Source organism: Triturus cristatus, chromosome 10, assembly GCF_964204655.1.
Source record: "Triturus cristatus chromosome 10, aTriCri1.1, whole genome shotgun sequence".
Taxonomy (NCBI): Eukaryota; Metazoa; Chordata; class Amphibia; order Caudata; family Salamandridae; genus Triturus; species Triturus cristatus.
In genome coordinates, this window is record NC_140593.1 from 1,129,846,699 (window position 1) to 1,129,867,850 (window position 21,152).

The window sequence follows — 21,152 nt, forward strand, 5'->3', positions numbered from 1 at the left end:
AGCTGTCCGCTGCTAATTTCCATTAACTTGTGACCCTGGGCAGGGGGTGTGGCACGAATGACAGAGTATAAAGGGCTTAAACCGAGGGTGGTGCCACACACTTGACCACTCCAGCGGCACGAAGCATCGCCCACCCTGCCTCGCACGCGGCACCAGAGCTCCTGCCGTCTCGGAACCTCCGGCCACCATGCACGCCCTGGCACTGATGGGGCTGCTGGCACTCGGTGCCACCGGCTGGGCTCTCCCTGCGCTGGTAAGTCTTGCTTGGGCGGGAAGAGCGCTTCAGATGTTGTCACTTCATGTGCCAAGGAGGGGTAGGGGGCGGGGGCTGTTGTATTTAATTAACGTAAACAATTGACACGTTGGTTACCATCATTCCTAGCGATGGTCAGTTGTAGAAATAATTTATCAAAGCTCTTTTCGAATAGCACATACGTGCTTACTGGACCTAGAACATATATATATATATTTTTATGTTACCTTAAATATTTGTCCCCTAGTAGATGCACTTGCAGTCAGGAGGAGGAACCCGTCCCTTTGACTGTCTCTTTTGAACATCTATTGTGACAGTGGGGCGAGGGGAGCCTCCCAGGCATGGGCCTTCCCGGGCTTTAAGTGGGATGAAAACAACTGAGAGGGTCTCTCCAAGGGGCGTGTCCAATGTAATTAAGGGCGTGGCTTAAAAACACATACACTAAAAATCTTTGCTTGCTGCGCATAGTGCGCCGCTTGACTGGTATCTGCTGCTTCTGACATTGCATCCAGATATATAATACAGCAAGTAACGTTACACCTCCAATAAGCTAGGAATATTGGCGTTGCCAATGGTTGTTAGTTGTGTAAGATAAATAAGCAACGACCATGGCTTGTATATAATATTGAAAATGCTTCAGTTCTGAACTCCTGAGACTCTTTCAAATTGCATCGAAGGCAGTGAAGGGTGGCCCTGCTGCAGAGTTCAGAGATGTCTTTCACTCTGTGTGAGGGCATCGAAGGCAGTGAAGGGTGGCCCTGCTGCAGAGTTCAGAGATGTTTTTCACTCTGTGTGAGGGCAAACATGGAGAGCCGGGTAGGTACCCGTTTTAGCACCTGCTTTTTTGAACTGCCGGTGCTGAGCACCGGCAGGACCCGGCCCGCTTAAAGTCCTGGGCCTCCCTTTGAGGTGACACTTTATTTAGACACACATTCTAATGGATCACACTCTAACGCGAAGGAGTAACTGTGCAAGGTTGTGGCAGTGGGAGGCAGCAAGCGTAATGGCGCTCGCTTAGGCGTTAGTGTGCGTGGGCGCAATTTTCGGTTACGCCCGTTACGCGTCCGCCTGCCAGACAGGAGAAAACGTAGGTGTTACATAGGGTGCAATTGTGCGCTTACATTTCTGGATTACATGGCTTGCCGCAGTGCTGGTGTCATTTAACATTCCTGTCTCACTTGGGTTGTCACCTGATCAACAGTTTACAAGCATGGCCAGTATTTTCTTGCCACGACAAGTAAAATACATTATAACGAGCCATTTCTCCACTTTTAAACATTATTTTATGACTGGTCAACATTATTTTCATCCAGTAAGATTATTCCTACATGATTTTGAAAGTAAAAGATGCGGAATTACTGTCCTAAAAAGAATGTAAAGGATTTTGCACAAATGGTGTAATTTAAGTACCGCCCTGGCCCTTTTTGAACCTCAAAAACACACGCACGTAAAGCTACTGCAAATATTGGTGCAGAATGTAACCTGGAAATGTGGTTACACATTTGCACTCAACCTATGGAATCTGCGTCATTTGTACCATAGAGCGAAAGAAGAGTGGATGCCATGCTCAAAGCAGGGACATTCTGAACACACTCACGCGCCCCTTTGTTGATGTAGATTTTAGCACTGCCTCGATTTAACCCCTTCTGCCCAGGTTTCATATTGAATAACCCCCCAGCAGTGCTGCGTTTAGCATCAGCCTGCAGTACGATTTTAATTTCTTAAAATAGGCTTTCGTTCCAAAAGATAATTTATTCATGTTTTTTTTTCTCCCAGTATCCTCCTTTGAGAGTGGCGCGAGACCTGGAAGGTGAGTGAGCATCGTGTGCCTGGGATGTAGCGTGTAGTGGATTTCTGCAGATTTTTTAACATTCTTTGCATCAGACACCCACTGAGGAAACATATTTCATCTGCTGTGTATTCATCAGCTGTCTGCGACTGTAGTAACACCGGCACATTGGCCGGCTATGGTGATTTTGTATTCGTCATCATTCATTCACAAGGCTCATGGCGTTTCCACAGCTGCCGAGTTTAACATGCCACATGCCTTTTTGATCAGCGACCTCACCACCATGCAGCCAGTTTTTAACAAGCATTTACAATGCAATGGTCTCGGCATTGTCAAAGTTAGAGCTATTGGCATTGCTCATGACATTATTTTTGTTTATATTTTTGTTTTTAAAACATTTAAAGAAACGGCATTGTTATTTTCAATGTCACTAGCTGAATCACTCTCAAATGCGAGACCTATTGCATTTGCACCCACACACACAAAGCCACCCACACACACAGAGCCAACCACAGAGCCACTCACACAGAGCAACCCACCTACACACACACACACACACACACGCAGTAGCCCACTGACCTATTTACATTATGTGCACTTTGTGATCTGCAGGGTACATGTTATTTGCTGCAGGCACATTAACCCTATGTGCTACCTTTCCAGTAGTGAAAACTTCCACTAGACAAAACTTCGATCTCTCTCTAGGAATAACATTAATCACCATAGTCATTGTGACATTTTTATTGTTGCCCAAATTGCTGGAGGCCAGGAAGGAGGCAGCAAGCGCTTGTAAAACCTTAATTTACTAGCAAACATAATGTCTCCACCCAAAGTCAGCACCCGGTCTCACCGGTTGCACTGCCCTAGAGCTGCCCATTCTCAAGGGTGCTGTGACCTAAGTGACAGAGTCACTGTTGTTCTTGGCTATGCTGCTTCATAGGGCCGCTGATCATTGGAGATCAGCTTGATTCGAAGCTCTACTACATTTTGGCAGGTTGGGAAATCAAAACACATGCATGTAGAGCGATCTGATCCGCTTTATGTTTTGCAAGCAACAACACAAACAGCTGGTGACGGCCCTTACACACTGGTTGAAAACAGTAAACAGGTTAACATGATCTGAAACCTTACTTTACATGTCTGAAACATTGTGAAAGTTGTGCCAGTTCTAGGGAGTACATTTATACTATATGAAGCATTGTCTAAAAGCAGCATTCGCGAGTCACGAAGCAATGGGGGGCATGGGAAGGTAGGGAAGACTCAAGGAAACAGGGGGCGAAACCAGACTAGAAACGTATAGGCAACAACGTGAGTGGCATAAGGAACTGGGTTATAAGAGGACGGAAGCAAGACAGGGGCCTGAAGAAGCCAAGAGGCAAGGTGGGACAACATGACAGTGAAACGAGATAAGGTGCAATAAGGAGGAGGGCACAAAAGGAAGTTGGAAAAACAGCAGAGGGCATAAAAGGAAGGATCCAAAATCCCAAAGGACCCAGGGCATGAGAGAAGGAAGTAAAATAGTCATTTGAGATATTAAACCAGCCGGGTATTTATCCAGAGAGCACACGTGGGAGGTTGTCTGTGTCTCACGAGCATAGCGTTTTACTGCCCTGATAAAGGAAAATCAAAGCTGAAGCAAATTGGGCAGTAGAAAATGTAGGGCGTGCCAAATATGATGGTGGGGCAGAGTGAAATGTCGACTGTATAGTACCGGGATAAGGCCCAAAATGCAATCTTTCTCCACACTGTCACCTCACAACAGCTAGCGCTCCGCTACTGCTCCTCTCAGCAGCCATCAGTGGCAGTATGATAGCAGCTGCTGAGACATAGCATACCTCATTTCCTTGGAGAAAAAAAAAAGCTCCACTGCCCTTCCTCGAAATAGAAAATGAAGACCATACATACTGCTGACAAAACAGAACACACAAACATCAGAGTGGCCAGGCTGGAATGCAAAACGTAACACGATGCAAATGACAGGGTTGCAAACCACCTACACCACAATGCAGAAATCCACAGGCTCATTGACCAAATTCGTTTTCCAAGGTTTACATTAACAGAAGGAAAATGCCGGCTCGCTGATTGCGTTTGGTTAGGTTTTTCAACAACCCAAGATTTTGAGCAGAACGCGTTCCACTGAAACATCATTTCACATGAGATTGTGATTACTAAGGGTGGGTGGGGAAAAGCTTAGAGGAGAAACGACATTTCTCAGCGATAACCTCATACTAGACCACGAGAAAAGGTAGCAATTAAATACCATATCTGATTTCACATTGGCTAGCAGTAGTACTATTCGAGAAAATGCTGCATGTTTTTCTGTTCGACATTTCAACTGCTCTTGAGCAAAGACGTCATCGACACTATGAACTCCCTTGAGAGTAAGAGATGCTTTACGTTGATATACTTTAAAAAACCGGATATGCATCCCTCGTTTATTTGAAAATTATTTCACCCCTCCTCCCCAGTTGGTGAATTTCCAGCTGGCTTGTTAAAAGTGACCTCAAATTGCTGACATATTTGTGTACACCGAATGACAAAATGCCTATACAAAGAAAACAGCTGATCTTGGGACTTGCTTTTGTCATCTACCAGTGTCTGGTGATTTATTTTGGTATTTTTCTAGCCAACAGAAGGACTTTTCTTTTTTTCAGCTGTACATATATAGCCCAAAGTCCAAAAATCCATACGCCGCAGCTGAATACGACAGAAACAATTTCTAGCTAATTGGAATTTCCACCAGGCATACGTCTTGCAGATTATGAAAAGCCTAGTAGGGAACGAACACTGCACACTGGCATTCAGAGAAATGTACAGAAAGAATAAAAATGTATAAGCAAATGTAGACTGGTATCTAGACAGACACATTTTAAAATCGTGTGCAGTGTATCTAACGTACGGTACATTTCTTCAAGTCTCACGAGAAATGTGTCCTCTGGAAAGGACCGCACCAAGAGATGGGCAAAATTATAATGCTTAGCTTTTCATCAGGACATCATGGAGGCAGATGAAACAAAACAAAAGAAATCATCATTTCTGTTTACAGAGCAATCAACGAGTGGTGACACGGGAGGAAAGCGGCTAGGCCTGTGGTGAGAGACACTTGAGAACCATGTGCACCTTTCACCTTCAGAAATCCTGACTGTAAAGAAAGAGACCGTGCACACTGCACCCAGACAAACGTCAGCTGGCAGTAGAAATTGAGCATGCAACAAACCGGGCATCAGCAGGAAGGGCTGGTGTGTCACCAGCTGAACACACACACACTCTGCCTCCCGTGCAGGCCTGGCTGGCACGGTGGGCTTTAAATATATCGGATTCATCAGCCCTGGTTAGAAGGCTTTCTGAGGTGGTTCAAAATGGAGGCGGTGCGCTCATTTAGTCCGGCGGTTCTCGATCCCAGACAATAGCCCTGCTCGCAGCCCCGGCGCAATAGGCCCCGCACAACCCTGGAGGAAATTACTACCTTTCACCTTCATAAACCCTGCCTGTAAAGAAAGAGACCGTGCACACTGCACCCAGACAAACGGCAGCTGGCAGTAGAAATTGAGCATGCAACAAACCGGGCATCAGCAGGAAGGGCTGGCGTGTCACCAGCTGAACACACACAGACACACTGCCTCCCGTGCAGGCCTGGCTGGCACGGTGGGCTTTAAATATATCGGATTCATCAGCCCTGGTTAGAAGGCTTTCTGAGGTGGTTCAAAATGGAGGCGGTGCACTCATTTAGTCCGGCGGTTCTCGATCCCAGACAATAGCCCTGCTCGCAGCCCCGGCGCAATAGGCCCCGCACAACCCTGGAGGAAATTACTACACAATCCAAATGGTGCTTCCGATCCGAGCCCGTGGATGCAGGAGATGGAGAGCACAGGCCGCCCCGGTGCACCGCCGCCTTTCTCCAAGGCAGAGAAAAAATGCCTCGGAGAAACGCCACGTCGTTTTCGGATTCGGGGGCGTGTTTTGCTGTTGTCTCCTCCCTGAGACTTCTCGCAAAAAACACGCCCCCCGATCCGAAAAGGACGGGGCATAATCGGAGTGACTGGACCTCTTCTCCAGTGGCTGGCCAGCATTTAAGAGGCCAGCCAATGGAGAACAGGAGAGAAGAGGGGCGGGTGCAAGCCCCTCTTCTCAAAGTCACTCCAACTCATTAAATCTCGGAGCGAGACTGCGCAAGCGCAGCCTTTCGCAGCCGAGACCTAAAAACTGATCCCTTGCTGTCTTTTCGAGATAATTGGAAATGAAAGAAAAGAGATCCTTCAGATTTCCAGAGATCTTGTCTCAGTATTCAGAAGTCCAAGATGCACCTTTTTTCCTGGACTCAATTACAACATTGGCCAGTAGCGATGGTGGGAATCGCAGAGCTGGTAATGCCAATCTTGGCAGCCGTTCCTGTCGTATTTAGATTTGGGGTCAGTATTTAGAGGACTTTCTGGAGGAATTATTGTTCCCAATACTTACCCTACTGTTGCACCCCCTGGAGTTAGAATAGTAATTTTTACCCCTACACTATCCAACACTTTCCCTAATGTTGCACTCACTGGAGTTGGAATAGTAATTTTTACCCCTACACTATCCAACACTTACCCTACTGTTGCACCCCCTGGAGTTGGAATAGTAATTTTTACCCCTACACTATCCAACACTTTCCCTAATGTTGCACTCACTGGAGTTGGAATAGTAATTTTTACCCCTACACTATCCAACACTTACCTTAAATGCAATCTAATGGTATGCGTTGTAAAGGTATAATACGACGTAATGGAATGCGTTGTAAGTGTAGTTTAAAAAAATTTGTTGTAGTGGTATGTGATGTAAATGTATGCATTGTAAAGGATGCTGCGATGTAAAAACTGCATAGTAAAGGCATGCGTTGTAAATGTATGCGTTGTAACCTCATACATTCATTTAAGGGACCAAAACAAAGCAAAAAAAACAAGTTAAACAGCAGTCAATAAAACTTGGACCTGGCTACACAGCAATGTGTGGGACTTAACCTAGAACACCACTGGTAGGGCACCATTTTTTTGGGATTTCCTGGGAAATCCACAAATGAGGGTATTAAAGAGTGCACAATGATTGCTTTCCAAATGTATCAGTCAAGTTTGCAACAAAGTGAGGGATATAGCCAACCTTTCCTATTAAAACCAAACCCACAAGTAGTAAAGAATACCCCAAATGAAACCTTTTTATAACAAATAAAAAAATAGTGAATATCTAGTTGTATAAGTCCCTTTGTGATCTCGCCTTACTCCAGCCATCACGCCTGCATCTTTGCCCTCCTTCAATATAGATAAGAGGACGGCTGTAGGAAATTGTCCAACAGAACCAAAGTCTCTAACATGGCAGCAGAACTTTGCTCATCAGCAGGCCTCAAAGTCATGCTCCCATATTTAGTTCTAGATAACATGAATGTGATTGATCAGAGGTTCAGCTCCCTCTTGTATGAAGCGAGCATTCACCACGTCTCTCTTGAAGGAGCCCACAGCTGACCCAGGGATAGTAACCAAGTCTAAACTGATCTCAAACTTCCATCACTCAAATGAAGTTTTTGAGAGTGAAGCGAGCCCCTTTGGTAGGAAATAGTCTTCTTCAATACCACCAGTCGGCCTGCAGGTCTAGGGGAGAACCCAAAACTAAAGTTATGAACAATTGAGAGAACTTGCTCCAGACGATGGGTAGCTGGAGCCAGTAAGTCTAGATCCTCTGGGATCTCGTGATGGCTTACGCCACTGTGGACCACTCCATTCTAATTAAAAGCCTTAATCTAGGGATAGTGATCTAAGGGACCATCCTGAAATGGGTGCAACAATCCTCTATAACTGAATCAGTCCTTTAATTCAATTCATCAGCCACTACAGACTGCAGATGTATGCTGAGGATGCACAAACCCATCTTTGTCTGGCAAGGAGCTTATGAATTCAGCCTAGCAGCACAAAGTGCAAGTAAGATGTTGTTGCTCTCTTCCACAGAGCTGGCTTGCTTGAGGTTGATTTGCGCTACCCACAATCCCTTGCACCAGACTGCAAGTGTGTCTGTGTAATGTGTAGCATAGGCTTTGTACTGGAAAGGCATGTTTCCAGTATACAATGCCATGCCTAGATATACTTTACATCTTTTCCCAGTTTGTACTTGTGCTTGTTTACAATGCAGCACACAACCAAAGGTTGAAGGATTCTTAGGTTTTTAAACAATCTGTCGAATCCATGCCTTCCTCGAGGAGGCACAGTTTTTTGGCCCAAATCCATGTCTGCCAATGTTAGTAGATAGTGATTTGCTAAAGCCCATGGGTGGTTTGATGGGAGCAGCTTTGCACTACAATGGAATACCCCCTTGATGCATGGATGTGACCTAACGGCTAGAGCGGTCAACCTAGAAGCTGGGGAACCGGTTTCGTGTCTCGGCCAGGGCGCTTAAAATCCTGTGAATCTGGGCAAATCACGTAATCTCTCCATGCCTAACAAAAATGAATGTGTCCGTCTGTAACGTAACTGGTGTCCATGTAAAGCGCTCTGATACCTTTGGGTTGAGCTTGTGCTATATAAAATTCTGGAAAAAAAAGTAGGACAAGGTAGTGCAAAGCTCTAGTTTGTGTTACTTTAGGGCTGCTTTCCAGCACAAAACAAGTTTTGAGCTGGAAAGTATATCCGAAAACAACACTTTGTGCCAGTTTGTGTCATTTTGGATGACACTGCACAGGTGCAAAGATTAGGTAAATCTGGGCCTAAATGTCTCTGTAGGGACAACAGTATATTTTACTGCACAATAAATCAGAGATCATCCTATTGCTGGAGAATCATGCTCCTATTCGAGTCTATGGTGTCCGAATCTTTCCATCTGCCCTGTGCCACGAATCAAGAAGCCCCACAAGGGTGGGCGCCCTCAAGTATCTCACGCGCCCACTCTGGAACAAATTGCGAGGTCACCTGCAGGGGGTAGAAAATCACAGTGAGTGCACTGAAAACCTTGTTTATGTAGCCTTTGATCCATTACTCGACTGTGATTACGTCTTAGCTTTACTTTTTTGTTTTAAATGATCATTGCAAAAAAAAAAATTAAACAGAATGCAGAATGATGTCATACATTCACCCCAGTGCAGAGATCTGGGCCAACATCCATCGTTTTTTTGCTCCCCATGCGGTTCCAGTTTAGATTAAGCCATATGCAAATTAGTCTTGACCCTGTGCCTCATGGGAACAGTCCAGCCTGAACTGCCAGGCCAGGTCCTCCCTGGACTGAAAACAAGCATCCTGGGACCGGTATCGGGGCATCACCCCTCATCAGCCAGGCTAGCTTGACTCCATCCATCATCTTGTTGTGTTTGCTATTAAATGATCCTTGTTCTTTTTAACACCAGAAAGCCTTTGTTAAGTATCAGTGCACCTAATGGTTAGTAAGTAAATAAAATAAATCCCAGACCATTAAAAAGTTGTCAAGGCATGAAAAAAGGTCATCTGAGGTAGGTGGGTGACGCCATTAGGGCCCCTGGTACAAGCAGTCTAGGGCGTGGAGCATTCATTCTTCTGTGTCTGCTGATGGTGTTGGAATACACCACTGAAGGGGAAAGTTAGTGTTTTTGATCAGTCATGACTATGATGGTGCTCTTTAATGTTGATGTCGAATGGGCTTGACTCCCCTGCCTCTCTTTGGATTGGAAGCGCCTCTGTTCTGCTGGCATGGGAACCCGGGTTGTAGGTGGAAGCAGGAAAGCAGTTGAATGTCTATGGGTTGGGAGTCCCAGCTTTGGAGGATCAAGTTGTGTAAACATCTTGCTGCCAGTTGAATAATGTGGGCTTCCAGCACACGGCTAGAGCGGTCGACCTTGAAGCTGGGGAACCGGATTCGAGTCTCGGCAACGACGCTCAACATCCTGTGATTCTGGGCAAATCACTTAATCTCCCCATGCCTAACAAAAATGAATGTGTCCTTGTGTAATGTAACTGGTGCTTATGTAAGGCGCTCTGATACCAGATGTCTCGGGTCTAGTTTGCGCTATATAAAACTTTCAAAAAAACAGTAGCCACTATCTTTTACAAAACATCAGACACTTGCCCATGGGTGCTCACCTACAACACGCGTGTCCGGGTATCGACATGGCACTCCAGCATCCCCTCCACTTGCGTGAAGGAGCTGGGAGGCATGAATGGTCTATGAACAAAGCTGTGGCTATACTGATTCTGTGCTAGGACTGTGATAGATTTCCATACACAAACAAGTGATTTACATGCCAGAGCATAAGATACGCGGATTGGCTATTAAATATAAAGCATCATTTTATTTCTTTGTTTTTATATTTATGTGATTTCCAACAGATCGTTTCCGGGAAGGTTTTAAATCGATCAGAGAATTCTCTCTGTCCATCGACAGAGCAGCACCAACCACCTTCCAAACACCACCGACCACCAGCACTCCAAGTACGACCATGAATACCACAACCAACACCATCAGCAGCACAGCAACAAAAACCACCTCAACCACTTCAGAGACCTCCACCACTGTTAAGACTGCCACTGAGCTGGAGGGAATAATTACCAGCATTCCAACAACAACAATTGAAACAACTGAAACTACAAACACAACAGCAACGACAACCCCAAGTAAGAACTGATTTTTGTTACTAATCTAAAAGGAGGACTACATGATTTTGCATCTTGAATACATGATTCAACTTTACAATTTGGACCACACAACTAAAAAGTTTGGAACTTGGTTTCTCCTGCACAGCCGCCTCACTAGCCACGAAACATGTTTATGTGACTTTTTGGGATTTTGGGCTCTTTCCATCACATTGGTACTTTTCAATGAAGTCTTAGAATGGGCGAATGTGTTTCATCTGTTTGTGCACTTTTGCCATTTTTTCTTTGCATGTATACTTTACCATAAATATATCATTGATGGCCTATGCAGTGCCTATAGTGACAGAAACTAGCAGTGTGCTGTCACAGTAATGTGCTGGGCAGGCAGTGTGTGCACATGGGATGCCCACGCTCTGCAACAGCTCAGGCTTATAGGGCTGCTTTCAGGATTGCATTAATGAGGGATCAGCCAATCCAGCAGCAGCCCTGAAGGAATAGTAAACCCTCTCTTGCAGGTACTATCATCCTTTTCTGCTACAGAACAATAATTCACAAGCAAGTTCTCAGTGTGCTGTCACTGCATTAGAAGCTGTGACCGTGCGATGGCTGCTGTTGGTGCATCTTCCAGTGTGCAGTCGCTGCATTAGAAGCTGTGACCGTGCGATGGCTGCGGTGGGTGCATCTTCCAGTGTGCAGTCGCTGCATTAGAAGCTGTGACCGTGCGATGGCTGCTGTTGGTGCATCTTCCAGTGTGCTGTCACTGCAATAGGAGCTGTCACTGCAGTAGAGGCATGTTTCAGTGTGCTACCACTGTAATAAGAACAGCTCCCTGTGTACTGCCATGGCAACAAGAGCATCCAGTGGGCTGCTAATCAGTCACGGCTGCTGCCAGAATGCAGTGTGTGGGGGGGGAGGAGGCCGGGCAGCAGCAGTGGCAGCAGTGGGGAGAAGGGTAAGGGTTGAATTAAAAAATGAATTTAAAAAAAAGCCTTACCTGATCCTATGGCCGCCCCGCACTTCGGTGCTCCTCGGTTCTCCTGCTGTTTCCAACAGTCCCTGGGACAGACTCCCTAACCAATCCAGATGCTGCTCTCATACTATGCTCATGTCTGTTTTGCCTAAGATGGCCTGCCAAATAGACATGGGCACTTAGAAGTGCACAAACCACTCCTCCCTGTGACCACAGCCCCACCTCGCCCTAAACTCGCTGGCTCGATCACCAGCTGAAAAATAAAACGATTATAAAATATTGTTTCATTTTTCAGCCGCTGGCTCTGAGCCAGTGGGGTGACGCTCCTCCGCCATTGTGGAGGAGCCGCCGCTGCTGCTATCGTGCTGTCACTGCAATCAGAGCATTTTCCAGCGAGCAGTAGATCCGTTAGCCCATTCATTTTAGCTACCCCCATATCCTTGCGTTGTCCCCATATGTCCCTTCATTTCACCAGGAGCTGCTTCTTCTTAGAGAAGACAACATACCAGCTCGTTGGCCGCAACTGAATTTAGGTCTGAAGATTCGGGAAAATGCCCCTGGCACTAGTCTTCGGGTGGCGGCGATAGACTCTGGGTGAAAGGAAATATGAGGCATGCAAAACTGAACAAACTGGATGATGCGCTAGCCACTTCTTGACTAGGGGCGGTTGAGTCTACTATCCCCACATAAACAGATATTCGAGAGGCCAAATGAGCCTTGGTGTGTGCAAGTAAGTCATGCACAGAAAGTGTGAAGTAGCAGGTATTCCGTCTCAACATCTGACACTAATTCATTCATCCATTTGAATATTAACTGGATTAACCAAAGTTTTTCCATTCCCTTTATTTGGTTTCTGGTGGGGGAGCAGCATATTTTGGCTCCCCTCCATTTGACATGAATGATGAATGAATGAATGAGATCTAGGCTATTTATCCATTGAAATCATATTAAAACAATGCCATAGAGCAGACAGTTTTTTTAAAAACATACGCTTGCCAAAATGGTCAACGTCAAGTGGGAGTGGGGGGTGGTTGATAATCGTGGTACACAAATATAGCTCTTGCAAATATATTGCATCCAAGGTATAGACTACCATTATATCTTCAACTTACAATAGTAAATCTTTATGTCCCTATATATTTAGTATTGTGACATAGAACCCTAGGTTTTGAAATACAACATCTAGCAGCCATCCAGTGCTTCAGAAGCGACCGGTCCCCTAAACCCCTCAAGAAAGGATGGCTGGTGCATGATGGGACATCTTATGGCATCCCTGTGAGGTTGTCTGCTGTGTCGTAAGCAGAACCAATGAGGATGACCATTTATAGGTGTCAATAACGAGTAAAATGTTGAATGTCCTTGCAGCTTGTGGAGGAACGCTGACGGCTAGCTCTGGAGAAATCACCACCCCAAACTATCCTCAGCAGTACCCAAGATCTACAGTTTGCATCTGGACCATCAGAGCCACTCAACTGGTAAGAGAGGATCACACTTTGACTCTTCAATGCATCTCCAAGCACAGCCATCGATCAATCAATCGGTAGATTTGTAGAGCGCTTCTTGTCACCCATGAGGTTATCAGGGCACTTCTATTAACATTCATAACGAGGTGGCTATTAACTACGGTGGTGGGGTCCAGACCAGTCATCTGATGATGTTTCATAATATATGTTTATTATTCAAGTCAGGTGCCGCTATGGGTTATCATGCTTTAGTCAAACACTCCAGCATTTTGTGATTTGGCCCAAAAAATCATAAAATTTTGAATTTGGTGCACAAAATTTTTACAAAAGCCCATAAATCCTTTTTTTTAAACTGCCCTGTTGCTGGGACTAACAATTCCTACATGAAAAACATGCCACTGATTTGTAAGGTAAGAGCTGATGTTCATGTTGCTGTTAAACAGCATCTGCAATCAGAATAAACCTTAATAATCCAAGGAGTTCTCAATCGCTTCTTTCTCAGAGAATGGACAGGGAAAGTGAGCTTTTCATTTACACAGCGTGTACTTGGATGTGAACTAGGAGATGTGAACCTGGTAGCCAAGGCAGTAGTGCCAGTGCTTAGTTTCTGGTGGTGTTTGCTGGTTTTGAGCACTGATACCATGTCTGTTTGTGCTTGTGCATGCTGAAATGTGAGGCTGCAGTCACTGAGGCGGACTCTGGGTATTAAGTTTGTTGTTTAGGCATTGGTCCCAGTGCCTGTGCTCACTGTGAGATCAGCAATAACGACTGGTGTCCGACATTATTCGCTAGTGCGGTTTGCGCTGTGGGGTCCTCAGTGGAGCCACGTATTAGACACTGACCCAATCTGCGGTGTTCTTTGTGAGGTTTGTGTCAGACCTAGGTATACGGCATTAATCCAACCTGTAGTGATCATTCCCAGACCTGCTCAACTCCCAGGTGCTGGGCATTATTCCAAGCTGTAGTGCTCATTCCTAACTCTGCTCTACTCCCAGGTGTCCGTCATTAGTCCACGCTGCAGTGCTCATTCCCAGCCCTGCTCCACTTACAGGTGTTTGGAATTAATCCAAGCTCTAGTACTCTTTCCAAATCTGCTCTTCTTCCAGGTGTCCAGCATTAATCCAACGGGCTGTAGTGCTCATTCCCAGACCTGCCCTACTTCCAAGAGTCAGGCATTAATCCAAGCTGAAGAGTTCATTCCCAGACCGTCTCTATTTCCTGGTGTACGGCATTAATCCAAGCTGTAGGGTTCATTCCCAGCTCTGCTCTACTTTCAGGATTCAGGCATTAATCCAAGCTGTAGTGCTCATTCCCAGACCTGCTCTACACCCAGGTGTCCGGCATTAGTCCAAGCTGTCGTGCTCATTCCCAGACGTGGTCTGCTTCCAGGCGTCCGGCATTAATCCAAGCTGATGAGCTCATTCTAGATCTGCTCTGCTTCCAGGTGTCCGGCATTAATCAAAGCTGTAGAGCTCATTCCGAGACCTGCTGTACTCCCAGGTGACGGACATTAATCCAGGCTGTAGTGTTCATTCCCAGAACTGCTCTACTCCCAGGTGTCCGACATTAAACCAAGCTGTAGTGTTCATTCCCAGTTTTGATCTACTTTCAGGCGTCCGGCATTAATCCAAGCTGTAGTGCTCATTCCCAGACCTGCTCTACTCCCAGGTGTCCTGCATTAATCCAAGCTGTAGCGCTCATTCCCAGACCTGCTCTACTTCCATGTGTCTGGCATTAATCCAAGCTGTAGTGTTCATTCCCAGCTCTGCTCTACTTCCATGTGTCTGGCATTAATCCAAGCTGAAGAGCTCATTCCGAGACCTTCTCTACTTCCTGGTGTAAGGCATTAATCCAAGCTGTAGTGCTCATTCCCAGCTCTGCTCTACTTCCATGTGTCTGGCATTAATCCAAGCTGTAGTGCTCATTCCCAGCTCTGCTTCCATGTGTCTGGCATTAATCCAAGGTGTAGTGCTCATCCCAAGACCTGCTCTACTTCCAGGTGTCAGGAGTCGATCTACAGCTGCAGTGAACAGAGCATGTTAATGCAACACTCACCACATTCTCTGCCCCAGAGCACACATGGCAAGAGGAACACCGATCAACTATGACAACATAAGATACTGTGGTGGAAAGCAAAGCACCCTTTATTCCAGTGTAGTTGGCGGTGCCGGCACTGCTAGTGGATGGGGTCAGTGGTGGAAGTGGACAGCTCTGGCAGTAACGGTGCATGGCACACTCCTACGAAACGTGTTGAGCTTTGACACTAGTCACCAAGGGGGCCGACCAAGCCACTGCTGCTGGCGTTTAGAGATCAGTATAACCTTAAGAATCTGAAACTGGAGCACATTCCTACTGTAGATTGTACGGAAGCCAAGGGTCAGCAAGTTAAGAAAAGGACAGCAATCCAGAATAGATTATGTTTCTCTTATACACAGACTCACCGTGTGATCTTGAACTGCATTTCATACCGGGCAGTCAGGTGCTCAGTTGTAGCTCAGTCAGGCCGTCAGGTGCTCAGTTGTAGCTCAGTTGATGCTAATTACTATGTTTAAAGAGGAAACTTATACATGGAAAATACCCTCTCCCTCTCCCAAATAACTCCTCTTCTACATATGTGCAAAATCGACCTACAGGACTCACTTCACGTATGAAAAAACTTTCCCTCAGCCTTCCTTTGTGTATAAACACAACATCCCCCCAGGCATCCTTCAGTAGAATGGGATTAGAAGAATGTATTTTTATCTTTTACCATCATCAACAAACTTTATTCAGTTTTTCAGATAAAACCATAAAAGTCGTACAATCATCAATAAAACTCCACGTATCTACAGGATATCCCAACAAGGTGACCGTAAAAGAATAATTACAGTCCGGTAATAAAAGGAAAGAGGAGCACCTATTAAAAAAATTAGCCACAACTTGATGTGAGCCAAATGGCAGCCCTTAGAAAGCTCAGAGTTGGGAGCCTACGGACCTCAACGTGTGCACTACACAGTGGGCTACGCTGGCGTTCATGATTGCGAAGCGGAACATTGCGTAATTGTGGGGGGCGGTACAGCCACCCGGTCTGGGGAAATGGAAGGAGGATTTAGACTGGTGCATGTGGAGGGAGAAGGCGGTGTATGTGGCTAGGGGTTGTCCCGGAAAGTGGAGTAAAGTGTGGGGAGCTTGGAACCACTACAGAGGAGATGTGTGTCCCCACCAAGCAGACTAGCTGCGGATGAGGCTCATGTAACCCCCTAATCAACTGGATACTCCGTTGGACAGATGTATTGAGATGTATAATTTGTGTGCCGATTGTAACTGACTACGCCTGCCAATGTCTATATGCTGTTTGACTGCCGAATTGGTTTAAATAAAAAGATCTCTAAAAAAAAAAAAAAAGCTCAGAGTATACAAAACGGTTTCATTTGATAAAAGTTGTAAAACATAAAAGCGGGTCTCACCCTCCTAAAACCAGCCTTTTTAAGAGTAGGAATAATAAAAGACTTTCTGAGAGCCTCATAAAAACTGCAAAACATTAAAAAGTGCATCATGTCCTGAGGAGACAGATTGTCGCAGCCACAGGGCATGAGGCACTGGCCTCTATGGGCACCTCGTGGTTGGGCCAACAGGTAATGAAAAAGGTTGAGCCCGAATCTTGTGAGTAAAAAACGACCATGAATGCTTTTGATCCCCAAAGGGATGGTTCAAAAGTTTGTACAGTTTTTAGTCCACTGTACATCCGCACACTTGGCTTCCTCAGCTCTGTTGCTTCTCAGCCACAACAACGCCTACTAAAAAAGACATTCTTTTGCCCAGGTAAGACCCTTCTTACATATGCCCTCTGGGTTATCAAATATATCCGTCCTTCTCAGGCTATGAATGGCGTCTCTTACATACTTTAGCCAGCGCATTCGATTAACATTGTCAAGTGACAGGCACTCCTTTAAAATATCCTTACCAAGAGCATAATCTTTCTTGGCCCAAATCTTTAACCACAATGCTAGTGGACAGAACGCCAATTCATCTGACAAAAATGCCATTCTCAACTCTTGATGCACCGTATACGCTGAAGCACTTTTTGGCAAAGAAAGTACCCGTCTCAGGAAGGCGTTTTCTATTACTTGCAGGGCCTCCACCATAGCCCCATATCTCAGTCCCATAGCTGACCTTGGCAACGCCCTTGGCTCTGTAAATCTTCAAAAGAGCCCCTATTGGCTCCACCCCACTATGGAAGCGAAGTTAAAAACAGCTGCGGTCGCTCTGACTCAGTGCGTTATCAAACACTACTCCCAGATATGAAAAAACGTTTGTCTTTGGAATTGTCAAGGTTCCTATCTTAAAAGTAAAATGCTGGGGTGTACAAGGTCTCACCTGCATGACAAGTGATTTACTATGATTGACCAACAGGTCCAAGTCTCCCATATATCTATAAGCACAGTGCCCCACAGCACCACCTCTTGGTGGGAATGGAAGGTCTGCTATTTTTTTTACATAAGCACTGTGCCCCACACTGCCTCCTACTGGTGGGTGGTAAAAAGGGCTGTTTTGCTGGAATACAATTGGAATTTACTTTGTGGTGTTTAATGGTGCCTTTCCCTTTCCAGGTGAACATTACATTTGTAGATTTTGAGTTGGAAAATGGCTTGAATTGCAAGTTTGACTACATGAAGTTTGATGACCCACCCGAAGCCCCGGTGTTCATTCCCAACGGCAAATACTGCGGCACTGTTGCACCCAACACTTGGGTGTCTTTCACAAGCTCTGTGCAGATCATCTTCTCCAGTGACATCACTGTTCAGATGAGGGGGTTCAAACTGAGTTACACTGCAGGTAAGACCGCAGCACTTGCGGGGTTCAGACTTTTCTGGCACAGAACGTAATGCCCAAGGCCGAGAATACCACCTTTGGTCCCCTGTTTTGATTGGCTGTTGGACATTGACCCTGAACTCACCCAAACACCTAGAGGCAGCTCAGGTTGCAGTATGCGCTATACAGCATTCCTGGAGGTTGCATTTCTCTGTAGTCGCAGTTGGTTGGCATGGGATTAATGCTGGTACCAGAATGTGTCCTGTACAAGGGAGGATGACCTCCAAGATTACTGGCAAAAGCCTTGCCCCGCACCTCACTGAATTGTCTTTGGATTCTATTCTGCATTAGAGTTTCTTCCTGAAAATGGAGGACTTTAGGATCCCTCCAAACTCTGGATGTAATGGGTGATGGTGATTGCTGGTGCTAGATGTCTTAAGTTGTCCAATGTCAAGTCTGTGTAGCGACCCTAGTCGTGGTGTTTGCATTCTGGACCTGGCTGGGTGAAACATGGATCCAGAAAGCGTCTGCACCCTGCAGAGCAGACGCTTCCTGGATCCCCTGGGCCGACTCCACTCTGGGAGCTTCCTCATGGCCAAGAAAGACCCTTGTGTAGTTCTCATTTGGCCCGCTTGTGGGGAGGTAAGGGGGGCATTCTGTGTTGCGGGAGTGGGTGCCTCTAGACCTCCATATATTGGGAACTGCAAAGCTACAAGTACCAGAAAGTAAACAAGAATCTGGACTGACATGGGCCTGCCGTGGAGTAGCTTGAGATCTTTTCATGAGCTTTCTTTCATCTACTCTGGGTATTTCTGGTTCCTGCTAAAGGAGGTATAAAGCTCGACTTTACAACACTAACTGATTTTTATTTTCTGTTCTAGAATAACCATGACAAGCTGCACTGTGCAAAAAAATGTCCTGCGACAAGTGACAATGGGCCAGGACTTTGGCAAGGACAGTCCTTGGTGCATCCTTTTACGAAGAAGAGGAGAATTGTCCATTTTATGGATTTGTAGCATCGCTGCGTTACTTCCAACGCTTCTGCATCGCTTAATGTAGATTGTATGGAAAAAATGCCTTGAGTATGTGTTATTTAAAGTTTTTTTTGTGTATTTTTCCTATGAAATCCTTAGTTAAAAATAAAATATTGCTTTTCTACAAATTTCTTGAAAAAAGTTTTTTTTTTTTTAATGGAGATCATGGATTGTATATGTGTATATTTAGAGAGATATATACCATGAACATAGCCCCAAGGCCACAAAGCACTGAAAAAACAAAAATGAAATGAAAACACTGAGGCAATTTTCACCATTAAAGTTTTTTTAGGAATCCTAATTTTTTAACTGTTTAAAATAAATATTTTATTTCTCATATTATAGATATATCCGACACTGGTATTACCAGCATTTATAATAGACATTTAGAGATTAAGTAGTACCTGGGGAAGGAGTGGGAAGCTGAGCCTCAGGAGAAACATGGGCTACTTGGGTGTTACTTGTATGTCTACGGCTTGAATCAATTCTGTGAGTAAGAAAAGAAGCTGAAGGTATGTTTTGGGCCTCACTCTAATGAGGCCTGAACACTAAGACTTCCGTGATGCGGGATGCAAGTCATTTCAAGGCAACCCAGGTCCTCTAATGGAATTTATAAAACCACACATAGGGCTATTTGCGCCGCCTTGCGTGACTTTGTAAAGCAATATAGTGCAACGCAGCAGGTTACGCTGTGTTGCGTTACATCTTGTGATGGGCATTCCATGGGTGGAGCATCAGCGTTCCCACACATCCACCGTTGGAATTTGATGCAATCCCAGGTATGGTAAAGGTAGTAATCCTGGGATTGCACCAAAGTGGTGCACCTACCACGGAGAGGTGTTATGAGGAGTAATATGTTTCTATGTGTAATGCATTTTGCATCACACATAGAAAGAGGAGATTGCCTCCTAGGATTGTTTTTGTGCAGGACAGTGTCCATTCCTCCGCAAACACAATCCTGCTTGTAACATAGGGACCCTTGCAGCATGGCACAAGGGTGCCTGCTTTGGCGCTAGACAGTTTCAAGTGTGCCAGCACAGGTAGAACGCTGAAGAGCGCCATTTCTTAGTAGAAACGGCACTGTTGAACTCTTTCCCGTTCATGCAGCGCAGCACCGCAACTTTGCTTGCTGCCTTGCGTTGCATGAACTTTTAATAAATATGCGCCAACAACTCCCAGGCCAGATGCCTACACACATTGATTCTTGTTTATGTGCATAATGTTCTGTAAATGACATTTATGCACATACAATTCAGTAGGACAGCATCTCATGCAATGAGCGGATAGATTCTTAAGTCCTCTGAGCCTCTCAGTTCAACGTGTGTGACAGCACACATGTGGTTGTTCCTGTCAGTGGCGGCTCCTCCACTAAGGTGGAGGAGCGTCGCCCCACTGATCAAAAGGAAAAATTATAATAACTATCGTTATTATTATTTTAGTTTTCCTATTTCATCAGTGGCTCTCGGGTGGGGCTGGTCCGAGCAGGGGGAGGAGTGGTTTCCAATCCCTAAGTGCTCTCTTGGGCCGGCCAAACAGCCTTGCGCACTTTGCATCTTCCTCACCAGGCGCATTACACATCCTGGTGAGGAGCATGCACAGACTCTCATTCCCCGTCTGAGCCCCAAACCACGGCGCTCAGACCAATCACAGCGCTGAATTGTGGCGTTGTGATTGGCTGATTGGCTCAGGGCAGCTTGGGAGCCCGGTTGCTTCCTGCTGCCGGCTGAGACTGCAGGAAGAGAAGGAAGATGATGGAGGACGTAGGAGAGGCGGCGTCCGGCCGTTACAGGTAAGTGGTTTTATTTTTACATTTTTTCGTTGTCTCTACCTCTTCCCATACCTGCCCACCTCCCGGGTCTGGTAGTAGCCACTACTGGTTCCTGTTCAGAATGTCTGACCCAGTTCAAATAAAAAAATGCAGAAAACTGATTGCACAAATGAGCTCAGTCTTTTGAAGGGGGCGTGGGGGAGGCTTTTGCAGCCCTGAACCAACTGACCTAGCCTAGCATGGCCCTCCTTGCTTGCGTTTTTAGGTCTCGCCTGACCCAGCGCATGCGCTGGTCTGGCGAGACTTATTGAGAGGGCTCCAAAAAGTGCTACCAGGCCAGCCTAGAGCTACAGTGCATGTGCGCGGGCGCGTGCGCCACTTTTACCGCGATTACTTTCACTTTAGCGGCCACACAGCGCTTTGATGTTTGATCGCGATCGCGATCACTTTCACTTTTGCGGCATGGCATAGCCAATAGGTCTCTCTTTTTGGACCTTATAAGTGTTTAGTT

The 21,152-nt window shown here is 45.8% G+C and overlaps 1 protein-coding gene across 1 annotated transcript; it reads left to right on the top strand.

Annotated features, from left to right (window-relative positions):
* Nucleotides 1-86: 86 nt before the first annotated feature.
* Nucleotides 87-19,001, top strand: LOC146796720 (uncharacterized). The gene is made up of 6 exons (XM_085629398.1): nucleotides 87-253; nucleotides 2,030-2,063; nucleotides 10,352-10,636; nucleotides 12,951-13,060; nucleotides 17,638-17,863; nucleotides 18,721-19,001. Exons 1-6 carry the CDS (start codon nucleotides 188-190, stop codon nucleotides 18,723-18,725), a joined length of 726 nt encoding a protein of 241 aa, XP_085485524.1. The 5' UTR covers nucleotides 87-187; the 3' UTR covers nucleotides 18,726-19,001.
* The last annotated feature ends 2,151 nt before the right edge of the window (nucleotides 19,002-21,152 follow it).